Consider the following 18,839-nt stretch of genomic DNA (forward strand, 5'->3'; position numbering starts at 1 on the left):
GATAGGTGCATTTGTTTACTGTCGGGGAGGAACGTAGGACTCTACTTGATAACAACATTTTATTGGGCTTTAATTTCGGATGGCTCAAACATTAGCTATTTGCATTGGTTTATACTTTTGTGGAGCTCCTTACTGTGCATCCAGACAGGGCCGGTTCTGGACGGTGCGAGGGGAGCGACAGAACAGAGCCCCAAATTTTAATTTTAAATATAGTGTAAATGATATCCTAAATATGCATGAAAAATAAACTGGAGTGTTGGTTAGGGAGATGGGCCCTTACAACAAGGGTCCGAGTTTGATTCCCCTTGACTGAGTAATTAATTTTTTTTTCAATGTTCAACATTTGGTATTACGAGGAAGAGTGAAACATTAGGAACACAAATTCATCTATTCTTCCCCATTTCTTATCCAACTTTCAAAAAGTATTTCATCTCCAATTTAATTTTCATTCTTCAATTCCTTATTTTATTTTTTATTTTTTTTTATAATTGGGGTTTGTATTTTATTAATATATAGGAAGGAGCTTCCCAGAGATAATGAAAGCTCATCATACAATTAGTCCTAACACTTACAAACCAAAATGATCAAAAAAGAAAATAGTTGCCCCGTAGTTACAACCAAGCTAAGAATTCATCAGCTCTCGTGAGTCTTTGTTTTGCCATTGAGTCAGCCAAGCTAAGAATTCATTCTTCAATTCCTTACCAAATCACATTTTCAACAGATAAATCTTCAATGTTACAATGACATTGATAATTAAACTGTTATTTTTCACCGAGTTTTATCCAAAAGTTTAATTATGTATATATACTCGTTGATTTTGAAATGGATTGTATACTCAATTTCGAGTTTTATAAAAGTTTTAATAATCGAGTTTGTTTGTTTGTGTTAATTATGTCGCACAATTGCATAAATATAGTGGAGAAGATTAATGGATTAGGAAATTATTAATTTTGACATTTTAATTAATGGTTTGAAATATTTGTTTACTAAAAGTTGATTTTTTTTTATTAAAGTAATGGATTGAGGGCCCCATTTTGAGAAATGGTACATGACCCTATTGCCGTAGCGTAATTATAGCTCCGGCCCTGCATCCAGATCAAGTGAGAAAAATCATATGCTTTCCCTAAGAATGCAGCTTTAGTAGATTTGTGATGTACATCGAAAAATTTTTGGGAATCACTCATATGATGTTTACAGATGATCTCCTGATGTTCTCAAGAGTAGACAAGAATTTAGTTCAGGTAATTTTTGATGCGTTCACAAAGTTCTCCTCTGCGTATGCCCTTGCTGCTAACTTAGACAGTAGCAATGTTTATATGACTGGTGTGTCTAATGATGAAAAGTATAGTATTAGTGGTGGCCTAGCTATGATGAAGGGTTCCTTCCCCTTTAAGTACCTTGGTGTTCCTTTAACTACTAGAAAGCTAAAATGCACCGATTGTAGGCCTTTCATTGATAAAAATGTTTCAAAATTCAGGAGGTGGTCAGCTAAGCTTCTCTCTTATGCTAGTAGGCTTTGGTTAGTCAATACAGTTCTCTATGGAATTCAGCTATACTGGTGTCAAATTTTTGTCATGCCTTTGAAGGTATTGAGATAGATTAATTCTGTATGTAGGCCTTTATTATGGGATGGTGGGGACATTGGTTCTAAAGCTCTAGTTGCTTGGGAGAAACTTTGTTTCCCTAAGAGTCGTGGTGGTTGAAATTTGAGAGACCTCACTGTGTGGAATAAACTGCAGTCTCAAAAAAACTTTTGGGCTCTTTCTATGAAGCAATAAAGACTTTGGATTAAGTGGATTCACATGTATTATGTGAAGAAGAAAGATCTCTAGACCATGAATGTTCATAATTGGCTGAATTGGTCCCTTAGGAAAATCTGGAGTGGAATTGATGTTTTTGTTTCAATAGGTGGTTGTGCTCAGTTTGTTTTAGCATGGAAGTTTAAGATCAGAAAAATGTATAAACACTAGAAACAGGAGGGTACTAAAGTGGAATAGAGAAGACTCATTTGTAACATTAGACTTAGGCATAAAATCATTTTTATTATTTGGCTTACAGTTAAAACAGGTTGCCTACCAAACACAAATTGTTGCAATGGAACATCCGTGTGGATGGTGTCTGCAGTTTATGCCAACAAGAACATGAGAATCTTCACCACATATTCTGTACGTGTCCTGTCTCAACTGATGTTTGGTCCACTATGAAGACCATGTTGGGAATTAACAGGAGTATAGCTGAATTCCACGAGGAGGTAAAATGAATTACCAAGAAGTGTAGAAGCAAGAAACTAGGGGATAAGGTCATTAGTATTGCTTTCTCTGATACAATGTATAACATGTGGTTGCAAAGGAATGCCAAGAGCTTCAGTAACAAGCTGAACAACTGCAAGGTTATAGTTGATAGAGTTATATTTCATGTTGTTTGTCGATGTAATGATCAAATGAGTGTTGTGTTGCTCCAGTAGTGGTTGGTGGAGGTTCCTCAACCCTTCCTAGAAGATGGGGGGGGGGGGGGGATTTTGACCCACTTTCAACCTAAGTGTCTAGTTGTTTTGTGGTTAGATTGTAATCTTATCCGTTTGGTAATAATAATCATTTATTTGCCAAAAAAAAGTCCATTTCCCTTCATTTATGCGTAAGGATTCTATAGAGAACGTGCTTTTGAAATTTTGTAAAGATCAAACAAATTTAAAAAGTATTTGTGAAATTTTAAAATATTCGTGAAATATCAAACTAGTTGTTTGAAATACCGTTCTCTATGAAATCCGTATTAGAAAAATGAGAAGAATGAGCTTTAAAGCACTTAAAATGATTAAGAAATGAAACATACTTCATATACCTTAATTTTAAAATGAAAAAACCGGTGGTAGTGATTCCAAAACAAAACATACTTACAACAAATTTTTCATAAGATAGTTAATATAAAAGTGTAATAAATATCAAAATTTTCACCAAACTATGAACATTTTTTTTGAGGTTTTGAGCTCCATTTAAATGTCATTTGTGCAAAAATCCAGTTCATCAAGTTTTTTTCGGACATATTTTAGCATGTTTTTTTTACTCCACTCATAAACATGAAAATAAACTTTTTTTTATTCGGAGTACTCCGTATTCAATAGGTCCGACCCGTGATCCACCCATCTAATGGGTCCACAACTCCACATGACAAACAATAACTTTTTTTTTTTAAGTCAAAACATTTTTCCAATATTTTGAAACCTCGTTTAAAGAGCCCTTGCAATAACTTTCCCGCCTAAAAGCTTCTTCACCTTCCTCATTCTCAAACCACGCTCCCTTTGTCTCTTTCTCTCTCCTCCTCCCCCTATCCAGTTTTCCCCTCAGAAACTTCTCCAACTTCAAATCCTCTCCCTGAAAACAATTCAACACAACAAGTTTCCAATTCTTTCTCCAATTCCTTTCATTTCAAACCCCTCCCTAAAACCTTTTCCCCAATTTCTAGGGTTTCCACTTCGAAACCCCCCAAAATTTCACAATGCACATCAAAGAGATCTGCTTAGAAGGGTTCAAATCCTACGCTACTAGAACTGTAGTTCCCGGGTTCGACCCCTTATTTAACGCAATCACAGGGCTAAATGGGTCTGGAAAGTCGAACATTCTAGACTCCATTTGCTTTGTTCTTGGTATCACGAACTTGTCGCAAGTTCGAGCTTCGAATCTTCAAGAATTGGTATACAAGCAAGGCCAGGCAGGAATTACTAAGGCTACTGTTTCGATTATTTTCGATAACTCCGATCGAAATCGGAGTCCACTAGGGTATGAGGAGTGTGCTGAGATTACCGTCACTCGTCAGGTTTGTTGAGCTACCACTTTTATTTGTTTTTTTTTTTTTTTTTTTTTCTGGTTCATAAAGTTATTAGCTTGCTTTAATTTTAGCTAATTAGGTGTTTCTGTGTAAGTGAAATTGAGTGAAGTTAGTGCTTGGTGTGTTGAAGGTTCAATTTTGTATGCCAAATAAATTTAAAATTTGAATATTTGGCTTTAAATTGAAGTGTTGTACCATAATAATTGGGAATTACGAGACAAAAGTAACATGCTTTTGGGAGAGATTAGAATTTTTATCGAACCTATACCATCTTTTTGTATCTCATTTACATTTATGCTGGGAAAGAAAACACTGCAGGTTACTAATTGTGCTAAATTTTCCGTTCTCTATTGGCATTTGAAATGTTGAATGGTTTATGTCCATTGTTCAAGATAGTTGTTGGAGCTTTATACATTTCCCAGGTGATTTTGTTTCTAAAGTTTTCATCTTTAGCTCGGTTTTAAATTAGTGATTTCTTTGTATGTGTGAGCTATGTTACTCCTACTTTTCATTTACATAGGTGTTGACACTTGTACACTTCATTTTGGACCAAAAGGTTTCATAAATAGCCGAGTCTTACACTTGGATTTGTTCCGTGTCTGATGATTCTCTAGTCCAAGTAACATAAAGAGTGAGACCCATTCCTCTATGGAGAATACACAGTTTGTTAATTGTTACACAGTAATGCACAAATGTATATCAAGCTTTTCATCTACCATTGGATCCTAATTATTCCAGCGGCTCTTTGTTTGTTTCATTCATCTGTCTAGTTCAGCGCTTAAGCCTAACTGTTATTAGTTTGTTACATTATTGATGGTCCAGTGGTAGTAATATCATTTAATACCCAACTAAGTTTGCAATTGCTTTTTAACATCTTAGTGATCCTTGAGGAGTTAAGATGGAACGAACTTCTTAACCATTATCTTTGTGTGGAAATACATGGAAACTCGAAAAAGAAAACCAGATGAATGGAGTACAATGCATGCTGTCTAGATTAACTAGAGAAATTTAATGAACTTGTAGACCAACAAGCGTGACCAATGTTGTTTACTTGTTTATGCTCATTTTAGTAATTCTTTTGATTTTGGGTCAAGCTTTATAGTATATACTCCTATATGTTCGCACTTCGCAGTGCTCTTTTTTTTTCCCCTCTTTCCTCTTGACTGTTCATAAGATCACGACTCGTGACTTCATGAGTTATTTAGTTTAAGTTCCTTTTGGCAAACAATAGTGCCCCATCTTTGTGTTAATTGTCATCTTTTGCAGATTGTGGTTGGCGGAAGGAACAAGTATCTGATTAATGGGCACCTTGCCCAACCTAACAGGGTACAAAATCTTTTCCACTCCGTCCAGCTCAATGTAAATAATCCACATTTTCTCATTATGCAAGGGCGTATTACGAAAGTTTTGAACATGAAGCCTCCTGAAATATTGTCTATGCTAGAAGAGGCTGCTGGAACGAGGATGTATGAAAATAAGAAAGATTCCGCTTTAAAAACGCTTGAAAAAAAGCAAAGTAAAGTTGATGAGATTGATAAGCTTCTTGACCAGGAAATCTTACCTGCTCTGGAAAAGTTAAGGAAGGAAAGAATGCAGTACATGCAATGGGCTAATGGGAATGCTGAGTTAGATAGGCTTAAAAGATTCTGCGTTGCTTACGAGTATGTGCAAGCAGAGAGGATTAAAGATGGTGCAGCCCATGAGGTGGACCAAGTTAAGGCTAAAATTGCTGAAGTTGACACTGACACATCTAAGATGAAGTCCGAGCTTCAAGAAATGGATGCCAAAGTATCTGAGTTGACGGCTGAGAAGGAAGAAAGCATGGGTGGTGAAATTAAAACTTTGCAACAGAAAGTAGATTCTTTAGCTCATGATCTTGTGAAGGAGACATCTGTGCTGAAGAATAAAGAGGATACTCTCAAAGGGGAACAAAAGAATGCGAATAAGGTATGTTTGTTTTTATCCAAATGTGTGTGGCCGTGCGTCCTATAATAATATTGAATAACATTACATTTGCTTAACCTTGCAAGGTTGCGAAAAACATTGAAGAACTGAAACACTCTGTGGAAGAGAGGGCTACTGCTGTAAAAAATGCAGAAGATGGTGCAGCAGATATTAAACAAAAAGCTGAACAACTCTCTAAAGATTTAGATGAATGTGAAAAAGAATATCAGGTAGAATATTGGATTTGGTCAATGTACTGATGATTGGATTACTTGAGTGTTTGTTGCAACCTTTTTCTTTTGCCCTTTATAAGGATTCGAAATGGTTATGAGCAGGGAGTGCTGGCTGGAAAGAGCAGCCAAGATGAAGAGAAATGCTTGGAGGATCAGTTAGCTGATGCTAAAGTGGCAGTAGGAAATGCAGAAATAGAGGTTAAACAGCTTAAGACTCAAATAACCCATGGTGAGAAGGAGTTGAAAGAGAAAACTGATCAGTTGAAGTCAAAGCGCAACGAGGCTACTGCTGTAGAAAATGAACTGAATACCAGGAAAAAAGAAGTTGAAGTTGTTCGGAAGTCATTGGAGTCCCTTCCTTTTAAAGAAGATCAGAATTACCGGATGGAATCTTTGCAGCAGGTTAGTATTATAATGGGTATAACCAGATTAATATACTATTTCTTCAGTATTTTCCCCCCCATCTTCTTTACGTACCTTCATATATCAGGAGCGTGCTGCTGAATTGGAGGAAGTGCAGAAACTGAAAGATAAAATACGAGTTCTTTCAGGACAGTTGGCAAATGTTGATTTTGCCTACCGCGATCCTACCAATAATTTCCAGAGGTCAAAAGTTAAAGGTGTTGTTGCAAAGCTTATCAAAATAAAAGATGAATCAACAATGACTGCTTTGGAGGTACTGGATGCAACTTTTACCATTTCTTTTTTAATCTTTTTTGGCTAATGTCTTTGTATGTCTACTAACAATGCCGATTTGCAGGTTGTGGCTGGTGGGAGGTTGTATAACGTCGTGGTTGACTCCGAAACCACTGGTAAACAACTTCTGCAAAATGGCGGTCTTCGAAGAAGAGTCACCATTATTCCTCTGAACAAAATTCAATCTCATGTTATTGGTCCCGATAAACAGCGAGCTGCTGCTAATCTTGTTTGTTCCCACCTTTTTCTTGCTACAGTATACTGACATTTAACAGTTTGTCCTTGAACTGATTCTTAAAATCTACATTTCCAGGTAGGAAAGGAGAATGCAAAACTGGCACTCTCTCTGGTGGAATATGATGAGGAATTGAAGGTACATGTCTGTGCTGCTTCAGTGACATAATCTCATGAAATGTTTAGTTTATTGCTTGTAATCTGTCGCTTATTATTTCCAAAACTGGGCCTTTAAGAAGAAACATTGAAATCAATACCACGCTTTTGTATTTATGTTAAGCAACTTATTTTTACCAATTTGGTGGTCATGCATGCCTGCAAATGTTACAGATTGTACTTTATATTCTCTTAACGCCTTTATCATACGTACAAAAGAATCGTCCTCTACCTTCTTTTTTAGCTACTTTTTGAAGTTGCTTCTGAAGCTTTACGTAAAAATATGGTGTTCTCTACAGAGGGCTATGGAGTATGTTTTTGGATCCACTTTTGTGTGCAAGACCAGAGAAGCGGCTGTAAAGGTTAGTTCGTATACAGTATAGTTTAATAGTCAAATTTGGGACGTGGACGTTTAAAAATGAACATGGTGGTGGTCTGTTATGGTTCAGCATAGGACCTAGAACTTTGAAAGAGTAGTCTTGTTTGCTCCTCTACTTTTGGAGGAGCTTTATTATTTTTAAAATACGGAGTATAAAATTCATTGGTCTGTGGTTGAATTCTTATTGCTAAAGCTATATGATTCGTATGTAGGATAGGTTGAATGGCTGATAGCCAATAACCCGTGTCTTGAACTGTGGCAGCTTGGTGCAGTAGCTAAATTTGTGTTTCGAACTTCACACTGATTTTCATATTGTTGAATCCATATGGTGATTTGTTCATTGCTTTAATTGCTGTTGAATAAATACTTCACAGGTCGCGTTTAATAAAGAAGGAAACATTGATATCAGGGAGCCGTGTGTCACTCTTGAAGGCGACGTATTTCAGCCAAGTGGTCTCCTGACTGGTGGTAGTCGTAGGTAACAGCTAATCTTCCAATTCTTTTATTCCGACTTTCCGAGTTAATTCTGTATAGCTGCAGACTCCTTCAGTACTCTCTCTATGATTATTAACCAATCTGACCATGGGAATATTTAAAATAGCATTTGCGATATCTCTCACTAAAAATACCTTTTTTTGGCACTTCTCAAATCAAAATGAAAATAAAAGTCAGAAAGCAATGGGGCCAAAGTGAAATAGGATTGAATGTTGGTGGGTTGGTGCCGGACTGCTGTTTTTTCTAAGAAAATACTTTGCTTTTACTTTGTCAATAACAATCACTTTTCTATATGATCTGAATTCTGGTGTAGAACCTTATATATTTTCATTTATGAATATTGTTTTAGGCTTTTAGCATCGATCTTGTGAATGTCCACAAGTATTTAGCTTCCACGTACGTTGAATATTTTTCTTGTTAACCTGCATGATAAGCTTGCTTTTATTGTACCAAAGATAGCTACTAGACCTTGAGTTGGCCATTTGATGTTGCAGGGGTGGTGGTGAATTGCTAGGAAGTCTTTGTGCTTTGGCAGATGCTGAGACAGATCTTTCTACTCATCTGAGGAGATTGTCTGAAATTGAAGCAGAGGTTAGTATCACTTTAGAAGGATAGGATGTATTAAATTGGTTGGAGTTTCAGTTGTACGGATCTGAACATAAAAAACTACTGTTCTGATGTTGAACTGTTTGCCGATCCCATTTTGAATTTGATTTTCTGTATGATTGCATTAGAACATCTATACACTTTCATTTTCCTACTAATCAGTTGTTTAATGAGGTTATGCATCATTGTACTGCATTGAGAAAAATATAGTTCACTGTTCCTTCCAAAACCAACTTCTGTTTCAGATGATAGGAAGTACTAAACTCCTTGATGTATTAGGTCTTATTGAGCAAAAATGAATTTTCCTGAGGAAATATTGATGGATCATTCCTTTCTATTGCATACATTCAGATGGATAGTGGAAGAATATTCTTTCAGTCTGGTGGGGTTCTGAAACTTAGGTTAATGTTATAGGTCTCTTCTACATTGAAATTCAGGTTTAGACTTTAGATACCTCTCACTTGTCTATCAACCTGATATTACAAGATAACACTTTTGATATGGCAATAAATTTGTCTTTGATTAGGGCTGTCTTGAACTCTTCCTATTTTATCTCTGGGACAACACGAGCAAGATATATGAATTCTTAATCTCTATGTTGTCGTTAGTTTCACCTTTTTTTGCTTTCCTTCTCTGACAATATTTTTCCATTCATTCTGACTATGAATCATACTTTAAAGTCTTTGCCCAATTCCGTTGAGCGAACACAGACACACTGAATATAGAGAAACTTATTCATGTTGCTCATGGAACACATTTACTGTTATCTATGTTTAAATTTGAATTCTTGATCTCTCTTCTAAATTGGAGATAGGAAGTGTAATAGCTGGATAGGTTGAAATTTGCATTTGGTTTTAAGGAATGTTGAACCAATTCTCCATAAACACTTTTATGCTCGCAAATCCAGATGAGGCTAACAGCTTAGATGACCAATGTCATACTAAACATATTTTAAGCAGATCGGTGGTTCTATGTCAAAAGCTATTGTGATAACCTTTTTTGTGTGTAGTCTCATGTTCTTTTTTTATTATTAAATTGACTGTTAACTTATATGTATATCTAGTCAGTTCTTCAGCCATGGTTTATTTAGTTGATTTATGCTGTATGCCTGTACATTTTTTTGTCTACCTGGTCGCTAACACTAGAAAGTAGGTTCTGGCTTAGACCTGTACCACCTGCCTAACCCTAGTTAACAATGAACGGATCTTGCTTCGTCAATTTTTTCTGAAAGCTGCAAAGCCTATAATATTACTCTAGTTCAACGATGAATTCTTGTGCCTAGGGTCAATATAATTTTGATTGTTCTTAATTGTTGCAGATTACTCAGCTCCTTCCTCTACAAAAGAAGTTTACTGACCTTAACAACCAGTTGAAGCTGAAGGAATATGAACTTGAATTATTCAAGGGCCGTGCTGAACAAAATGAGCATCACAAGGTGTTTTCTGTTCATCGTTTGTGCTTTGGTTCGTTTCATATATTTGCAATAATTGCATAGTATCTACAAAGTATAACGTAATCTTACCTTCTACTGCCTCTGTTTCCGAATAAGTGCACCACTTGCAAAGGCACAAATTTTAGGCAATGAATTAAATTTGGATCTTAATGTGCAAGTGAGTAAAGTTGAAAATAAAATACGTTAATGGAAGGTAAGGGGTTTAGTATTTTATTCGTACATAGAGAGTAGAGAAATTAAAACAATAGATAGTGGGGTAAGTGGGTGGAGAGAAAATAGTTAGGAAGTAGGATTAGTGGAATTAGAGAAAAATAATTATTGAGTGAAAGTGGGGTAAGTGGAAGGAGAGGAGAAGAATAAAATATTAGAGGAAGTTGCCAAAAATAGAAGTGTTGCACTTATTGAGATACGACCATTTAAGTCAAGTGTTACACTTATTCAGAAACGAAGGAAGTATGAAAGAGTGTCTACAATGTTTAGCCAGAAATATTTACACAAGTGCCTAATCCAAATGGTAGTAAATCCCCGTCTCAAAACTGTTTTATTAAATGGCAGTAAAGAGTTGCTCAGTTTCTTTCCTTAGTCAATGTACTTGTTGATGATTCGTGGCCCTTTTGCACTGGACCAGTCATTGAGTTTCCTAACCCCTCTCCAACAAAAGGGCTGTATTCGAACTTCCGAATTTAGTGTATTAGGATCAAAACCATAACAACTCATTTGTGATTGATCATTCCCAGGAGCTATGCTTCCATCAATCACAAATGAGTTGTAATAGTGTTGATCTATATACACTAAGTTTAGTTACTACCTTTCTGTTGGAGAGGGGTTTTGAAACTCGGCGACTGGTCCATTGCAAGAGGGTCACGTATCATCAGAGGTCATTGACTTAGATAAGTAATGAACACCCCTTGTACTACCATTTAATAAAAATTTTGGGTGGGGATTTACTACCATTTGGATTAGGGTCTTCGGGTCTTGTGTAATTTTTTCTGGTTAAAATATTTTAGTTTCTATTTTGTAGAATCTAAGATTACATTACCGATCATGTGTTTGCCACTTTATTGACTGTGCATAGAGGAGAGGACCATAACTGGGATTTCTTGTCTAATTGTCAATCATTTCTGGACGCATTGCAGCTCGGAGAATTGTTAAAGAAGATTGAGCAGGATCTGTTAGATGCGAAGTCCACTTTGAAGGAGAAGCAAGTAGCTTATGGAAATTATGTTAAAAAGGTGTCCACTATTGAGAAATCAATTAAAGACTATGATAAAAGTAGGGGCTCCAGGCTCAAAGACTTAGAGAAAAAGATTAAGGCACTTAAGATTCAAATGCAATCATCATCCAAAGATCTCAAGGTATGTAATATGTTTGACCTTAATGATTATAATGGTTAGATTTGTTACACCTTGCAACAAGTCCTGTCATGATAAATGGTTTTTTCCCGGAGCATATTATGTCTATAGATAACCCTTGTTCAATTCTTGCCCTTTTACACCTCAGTTTTTGCTTCCTGTTCTCAATGATAGGAAGGTTTTGTAAAATGCTTAACATTATGTGCTAAAATTTGGAACTGGAATTTTTTCGTTTTTGGAGTTATTGTGTGTTTGAGTGGAGACATTGGATTTAGGTGGGGGAGGAGGGTGGGGATTTGATGTGTTTGGTTGTTTTTTCATGTCCTTTTGTCATCTGATGTGGGCTTGCATTTATAGGGGCACGAAAATCAAAGAGAAAAGTTGATAATGGAAATGGAAGCTGTAGCTGAAGAGCGTACTTCACTTGAGAGTCAACTTGATTCTTTGCAGACTCAAATCCAAAGCCTGGTCTCTGAAATCAATGAAGAGAAAGACAAGGTTACACAGTTATTTTATTTTCCACACCCATGACGTACAGTTTTAGCTTTATTCTATACAGCTTCTCAACTTATTTTTTTTGCAGGTGGCTTCAATAAAGGAACATCATGATCAGGCTCTATCAGGTCTTAATGCAGCCCGTTCAAAGTTGAAGGAATGCGACTCACAAATAAGTTGTATTTTAAAGGAGCAGAAAAAGCTCCAAAATAAAATAAGTGAAGCAAGCCTTGAAAGGAAGAAGATGGAAAATGAGGTACTTTGTGTTCTTTAGCAAAAAAATTTGTACTTTTGTTTGTTTTGCATTTGAACTGTCAGTTTCCTTTTTATTTTATGTATGACACGTTTGTTTTTTTATTTGATACTGTACTGAATACCTAAACTATGTGATAAATAAAGTTTGCAATTTATGCACAATCTTTATAACTTAGCCAATGGCAGGTTCCATGCTTGGGAATGGTGGTGTTGTCTAATCTTTTTATTGGGTTCTTTCACACAATAATACCTTTTTGATGCCTAAAATTTTAGCACTTTAATAATTTCTCGTACACAGGTTAGAAGGATGGAGGAGGAGCAGAAAGAATGTTCTTTGAAGGTTGACAAATTAGTTGAGAAGCATTCTTGGATAGCTTCTGAGAAGCAGCTTTTCGGTAGAAGTGGAAGTGACTATGATTTCACATCTCGTGAGCCCCGGAGAGCGAGGGAGGAGCTAGAGATGCTACAGGGAGAACAATCAAGGTAAAGCAGAGTTCATATACAATCCATTTAGTTTATTATACTTTTGTATGGTTTTCTGTCGATGAATATTTCAAGGGCAACATTTTTGTCACTTCTTTCCCTTCCTCAGTCTAGAGAAAAGAGTAAACAAGAAGGTCATGGCAATGTTTGAGAAAGCGGAAGATGAGTATAATGATTTGATATCTAAGAAGAACATTATTGAGGTTAGTTTTCATTTTCACTTGACTGTGATTTCTCTTGCAAGCCATTTTCATTCACTTCATTTTCCTACTTGCACAGAATGACAAGGCCAAGATTAAGAAGGTAATTGAAGAGCTTGATGAGAAGAAGAAGGAGACTTTGAAAGTCACTTGGGTGAAAGTGAATAGGTGAGTTTCTATTTTTTACGCAAGCTTATTTGCATCTATTCCAGTATCTTTCCAGCAAACTATTAGCTATCTTTTGTTCTCATTGTGCTTACTAGCCATCTTGTTGCATTGTCAGCGACTTTGGGTCCATCTTTTCCACATTGTTGCCAGGAACTACAGCAAAGCTGGAACCTCCCGAAGGTTGCAGTTTCTTAGATGGCCTTGAGGTCCGCGTTGCATTTGGAGGAGTTTGGAAACAATCATTATCTGAACTGAGTGGGGGTCAACGATCTCTGCTTGCATTATCTTTGATATTGGCTTTGCTTCTGTTTAAACCCGCTCCACTTTACATACTCGATGAGGTAAATAAGTCTTACCAAAATCACGCATGTGAAATTAGAACCGCAAGACCTAGTACAGTGAGTAAATAGACATTGTTGTGTCATTTGCAAATTTTAAGTGCAACTTTTCAACCGTGTGTTTGTACAGTGTTTCTTAGTCAGTAGAAGTACAGTGTTTGTAAAATTAATTCATAACAGCAGAGAAGGCCAAAAGGAAAATTTTGAATGTCCTCAATTTAGTTGGTTGTGTCAGTTGGTACATGTCTCTGTTTAATTGGCCTCATTTGTACTTGCTTGATTGTTGTTCAAATGTTTGATGCTAACTGGTTGATAATGCCTATAAACTTTCATTTTGAATATGTTGTCCTCGCATGTTTGTTAGGTTGATGCAGCTCTTGATCTGAGCCATACTCAAAATATTGGAAGGATGATTAAAACTCACTTCCCCCAGTCACAGGTTGAGCACTCTTTTTTCCCAGCTACATGTCTATCTTTTGCCTTTTGGTTTACATTACCTGAGATCATCAAATATGAATTTATTACTGTATTCTTTTGCTTCTTTACTGCTAAGCAATTGCAGGTCCTATTCAGTGTGTTTTTTTTTTCTTCCTGATGTTTGTTCTTTTTGGTTTGGTAGTTCATCGTGGTTTCTCTTAAAGAAGGGATGTTCAACAATGCAAATGTCATATATCGCACCAAGTTTGTTGACGGAGTTTCCACTGTTCAGAGAACTGTCACAGCTAATAAGCAGAAGTGATCCTTCAATGTTCATAAGAGGTAACACCCATTCTTCCATGTACCACATATCTCATTTGCTTCTTCACACACAAGTCATATGTCTGGAGTCTGAACTATATTTGCATATACTAGTCTGTGTTTTTGGACTTAACAACTACCAGGTTTAGGATGATTGGGCTTTGGGGGTGATATTATATTGTTTATTTAACCTTTGGTTATTTTCTTTGATAATTTCCTTTTGCTGGTGATGCCCTTCGCTCGAGAACTGATTAGTTTTATGAAGAAATACACTGTCATGGGTGAGTGACATCAATCTATGAAGGAAAATAGCACATCCCTGAAGTCTACTGAATTGTTTTGTTGCTGGATCATTCTCTTAGGTCTGTTTGTTTGGTCCCAAAAGATAACTAGATTAGAAAGAAGTTTGCTTAAAATTTATTGTGGGCAGATTTTGTTAGGGAATTTGGCACAGAAAAACTCCAATTGATTTTGATTAACTAGTTGAAATATGGCGATATAGATTCTCTTTTCAGTTTGGTCGACTATTTACTGTGTATTTCAGACTCATTTTCACCTGACGATCATATTTTTCACTTCCAGATAGATAAACAAAAAATGGTTGCTAACTTGCTACCAGCCTATCAGTGGGATTAATCTGCCACCAGCGCCTTCTGTCGGGGTTTGATGGATAATTATTCTGTATGTATATATGTAAATAGCCATTGGTAATATGCAGCCTTTGTAACCGATGAATCGGGATTGGTAGTATTTCAATATTGTCTATGTATTAAATTAGTACATCAATCTATAAAAATGGAAGGGTGGTAGAATTTGCTCTACAACAAAGTTTTATTCAATTATTTTTTGCAAAATCTATTCATTCAATCATTAAGATACCTAACTTTTTTTTGGGCGATAAATAAGTTATTGATTATTAGTAGGCGAGATTCTAAAATTTTAACACACCTTAATTTTGTATCAAATGACTTAGTTCTCAACAAATGTTTTAAATTTCGCACCATAAATCTTTAAATTTACCAAAATGTATCGAATGCCTCTTCCTATCGACCATGTTTTCCTCTCATATTTATTTACATGCATCAAGAATTCAACTATTTTCTTAATTCATACATTAAATTATCAATGGATGAATTAAGAAAATAGTAATTCACTTAATAAAAACAAGTTCTTTTTCCAAACACAATGGTGGTTTTTTATGAACGATTTCCCTACAAATAGCTAAATCGAAAACTAATTTTCAATTTACATTGGTTTAAAAACTAATTCCCATAGTACTGTTCACTAGGATCGGGTAAAAGCTTCGTTTAATTTTGAAAAAAAATTCAACATAAAACCGCTAATATACACTTGGATGCATGATGGACTCTGCTCGATATCCAGTAATTTACCATCAAACTAAAAAGTAAAATTGGGCTGTTACGAACGTTAAAAAAAAAAGAAGAAAAACAGAAGAAGAATTGGGCTGTTACAACTTACCAGTTTACCAGTCACCCACCAACCTCGGTGGGTTAGTGGGTTTGTTGACACAACACATCAAGTGCCACTCTACTATTTCAAAAAAAGTTTGGATTTTTGTTAAAGAAAGAAATCGCACCTTTTTCTTCATTTTCACAACAATTCGCCAGTACTCACTCCTCATCCTCACTGCACAATATACGGAGTACTTCGGAAGAGAGAAAGTAGGGTAACAATTACAATGGCTTTACGGTTGTTCGCTTCTAGGGCCGCCTCACGACTTGGGATCTCTCTTCTTCCCAGATCATATGCTACTGGTATATTATTTTTTCATTTTCCCCCATATATTAACTAAAAATCCCCGATCATATTTATTTCTTAATATGATTATTCATTGACATGCTTTCTAATTTTGTATTATTTTCTCGATTTGTAACTTTTTAATATAAGATCGTATCTGGGTTTTTGTTCAAATGCGATGTACTTCATCGTTTGTGCGTTTTTTGGTTAAGGGCTTTTGGTTATGAATCTTATTTTTTGTGTTTTGATTTTTTTTTTTTTTTGTAGTTGTGATTTTGTTTTGGATTATTTTTCTTATGAGATTAGTTGGGTAGATTATGATATCATTGGATTTGATTAAGATGTAATGTTGAATGTAAAAAGAAAATTGATTTTGCACTATATGAAAGGTAACATGTAAAGTTGTAAACCTTGATTCCTTAGGTTAGATGTGCTAATATCCTATGTGATTTTGTCCATAAGATTGTTCTTTTGCTCAAAAGATGGTAGAACAATGAATGAGGTATTGTCGGTTTCATTGATATGGACTTTGGACTTTGGACTTTGGAGTGGAAAGGGACATTTGTTCCTTCACTTGTGCTCTTGTTGGGTAGTGTAAGCCAAATGATCTTACATTAGTCGTTATCATGTCATTTTCAATCCAAGTTTGGTGAGATTTTTGTCAAGTATATAACGTATAACTTTTTTTGTTTTGTTTTTGAATTCACTAGGTTTTAGTAAGATTTCTAGAGTTTTATTGAAGAAGAATAAGATCACTTTGAGACCCTTTTTTAATACCTTTTTGTAGTTTGATGCTCAACTATATCAGTTTGGAAATTGGCCGTTTTTACAATGTAGTTATTGAAGCTGAAATGAGACCTTTTTTTAATGCCTTTTTCTTTTTTGGGAAAGAAAGTGTGCTTTTTTGTTAGAAACTGCTTGGTTTGTCACTGAATGTTCTTGAGGTCAGCCCCTTTAGGTTTTGTCAGGACAAATAGTTGTTACATCTTGTTGCCTTGCATGGTGGAGTAGTGTAGTATGTCACATTTTTTCCCTTCACTTGTTAAATGTGTTTGACAGTTTGTTAAAGAGGTACTCTATAGGCATTGAGGACTAGTGTGCATTTTCAAGAGCCTATTTGAGTCTTTGAACTTTATAAATTTAACACCACCTTGTGGGCATCATTTAAAGTAATACTTGCAGGACCAAGAAGAGCTTTAAATTCTTATGGGGTGATTTTGGTATGGGTTTTTCTATTTGTTTAGAGTTAGCGTGTTGGATCCTTTCTTTTACTGGCCTCACCCAACTTTGGCCTATTTTAATTTATATTAAAAACTTAAAAAGCATCGTATGAAGGGGAAATTGTAGTGAGAGTCTGAGGAGAATTCGGTAAAAATAGTGGTGTTTTGGGATCTTTCCTATAAGTTGTAATGCTGAAATCTGAAAACGTGGTTAAGAGAACGTTGACCAATATGATGTTTTTTGTCTGATAAGAAAGCTTTTAATCTTCATCGGAAACAGATGAGCTTGATTTCATTTCATGCTTTTGATCTATAGAACTACGTGTTTCTCCTGTTGTATAGCTTACTGTATAATCAACCAATACAGAGTAAACCTTTCTCCGTATTATGAAGTATCTGCTAGATTATATAGGGTTCTTTGCTGCATGATCCTGCCGTTATGAAGTTCAACACTCAGTATACAAATTCTGTCTTTTCCTCGTGTAATTTGTTCCTATCTTGCTTCCACCTTCACCATCTTTTCTGCAGATATCTGAAAAAATAGCTGAGTTTTTAAATGATAATAATATGGTCTTTACAGTTGTATACTTATTATATATAGCTTCCTCAAACCTTCTGCGCAATTGTTTTACATTGCTGAGGTAAAGGATGATGATTCTGTTCTATCATGTATTAATAAAACAAATTAACATTAATTTTGAATTCTTAAGTAACAATTTGAATTCTTGTGCAGTTGTTGGGGACTTGAAGTACACTGACTCACACGAGTGGGTGAAAGTGGAGGGTAATTCAGCTACAATAGGCATAACTGATCATGCTCAAGAGCATTTAGGTGATGTAGTTTATGTTGAGTTGCCAGAAGAGGGAGCTGCTGTTTCTCAGGGAACAGCTTTTGGTGCAGTTGAGAGTGTGAAGGCATCGAGTGATGTTAATTCCCCTATTTCTGGTACCGTGACTGAGGTCAACAATGAAGTCGGTGACTCCCCAGGATTGGTAAATTCTAGCCCGTATGAGAAGGGATGGATCATTAAGGTGGATTTGAGCAGTTCAGATGAGCTTAACTCCTTAATGGATGCTGATAAATACAGCAAATTCTGCGAGGAAGAAGATGGCAAGCATTAAGCTGAACCAAATCTAAGCATAATTTTGAATGGTTGTCTTGCTATTCAGAAACTATAAACGTTCTTGCTGGTATGAAACTATTAGGGAAAGAAACTATCACCGAGAAGTAAAAATGTTAAAGCTTTGTTCTTCTATGTACTTGAGATCTTCATTCTTTTAGTCAGTGTTGGAGGAGACCTCAAATGAATGATTTTTTCGCATGAATAATTCAGTAAATGAGTTGTGTTTGTGTTGATTTTGGGTTATTCACCAAATATTTTGAATAATTGCTTAGTATGATACATCCATCTAGTCGGATCGGTTCGGGTTGATTTGTGTTGTCAGCTATATTGATGAAAATGGGGGTTCAGTTACTTGATTTTTTGTGTAGCAATGTCCTAAAAATCTTGTTCCCCTGTCAGTAAGAAAATATTACATTTGATTGCTAATAAACATGTCGTAAGCTAGTATTTAATGTTTATTAGCAATGTCTATTGTACAACCATAACTATTTTCAGTAATTTGCTCATTTGAGAGAGTTTCAAGCAAGCAAATGAGCTGGACAAAAAGTGATTGTACCTTTTTATAGCTATTCCCTCTATTCCTATTTGTTTGGTCTATAGACAAAATATGCTTTAAGGATTAGGCAAAATTTTGCAAGGAAATTGGAGTAACGTTGTCTTTTTAACCTTTGTGAGTGTATGCAAGTGGGG

The 18,839-nt window shown here is 35.7% G+C and overlaps 2 protein-coding genes across 2 annotated transcripts; both read left to right on the top strand.

The window, feature by feature from the left end:
* Positions 1 to 3,254: 3,254 nt before the first annotated feature.
* On the top strand, positions 3,255 to 14,901 carry LOC110781859 (structural maintenance of chromosomes protein 2-1). The gene is made up of 21 exons (XM_021985910.2): positions 3,255 to 3,810; positions 5,089 to 5,769; positions 5,853 to 5,996; positions 6,102 to 6,401; positions 6,490 to 6,675; positions 6,760 to 6,924; positions 7,009 to 7,068; positions 7,385 to 7,447; positions 7,839 to 7,942; positions 8,454 to 8,550; positions 9,884 to 10,000; positions 11,155 to 11,373; positions 11,728 to 11,868; positions 11,954 to 12,121; positions 12,419 to 12,603; positions 12,713 to 12,806; positions 12,883 to 12,971; positions 13,087 to 13,312; positions 13,674 to 13,748; positions 13,929 to 14,068; positions 14,630 to 14,901. The coding sequence occupies exons 1-20, from the start codon at positions 3,493 to 3,495 to the stop codon at positions 14,046 to 14,048; spliced, it is 3,552 nt and encodes a 1,183-aa protein (XP_021841602.1). The 5' UTR covers positions 3,255 to 3,492; the 3' UTR covers positions 14,049 to 14,068; positions 14,630 to 14,901.
* A 696-nt stretch (positions 14,902 to 15,597) lies between these two features.
* On the top strand, positions 15,598 to 18,382 carry LOC110781860 (glycine cleavage system H protein 2, mitochondrial). Its single transcript, XM_021985911.2, has 2 exons — positions 15,598 to 15,822; positions 17,759 to 18,382. Exons 1-2 carry the CDS (start codon positions 15,747 to 15,749, stop codon positions 18,145 to 18,147), a joined length of 465 nt encoding a protein of 154 aa, XP_021841603.2. The 5' UTR covers positions 15,598 to 15,746; the 3' UTR covers positions 18,148 to 18,382.
* Positions 18,383 to 18,839: the final 457 nt, after the last annotated feature.

This window comes from Spinacia oleracea, chromosome 1, assembly GCF_020520425.1.
Source record: "Spinacia oleracea cultivar Varoflay chromosome 1, BTI_SOV_V1, whole genome shotgun sequence".
Classification (NCBI taxonomy): Eukaryota; Viridiplantae; Streptophyta; class Magnoliopsida; order Caryophyllales; family Amaranthaceae; genus Spinacia; species Spinacia oleracea.

Coding starts and splice junctions, on each gene's coding strand:
- LOC110781859 (XM_021985910.2), top strand. CDS start 3,493: ATGCACATCAAAGAGATCTGCTTAGAAGGGTTCAAATCCTACGCTACT. Junction 3,811..5,088: donor AGATTACCGTCACTCGTCAG/GTTTGTTGAGCT, acceptor CATCTTTTGCAG/ATTGTGGTTGGCGGAAGGAA. Junction 5,997..6,101: donor AATGTGAAAAAGAATATCAG/GTAGAATATTGG, acceptor GGTTATGAGCAG/GGAGTGCTGGCTGGAAAGAG.
- LOC110781860 (XM_021985911.2), top strand. CDS start 15,747: ATGGCTTTACGGTTGTTCGCTTCTAGGGCCGCCTCACGACTTGGGATC. Junction 15,823..17,758: donor TCCCAGATCATATGCTACTG/GTATATTATTTT, acceptor ATTCTTGTGCAG/TTGTTGGGGACTTGAAGTAC.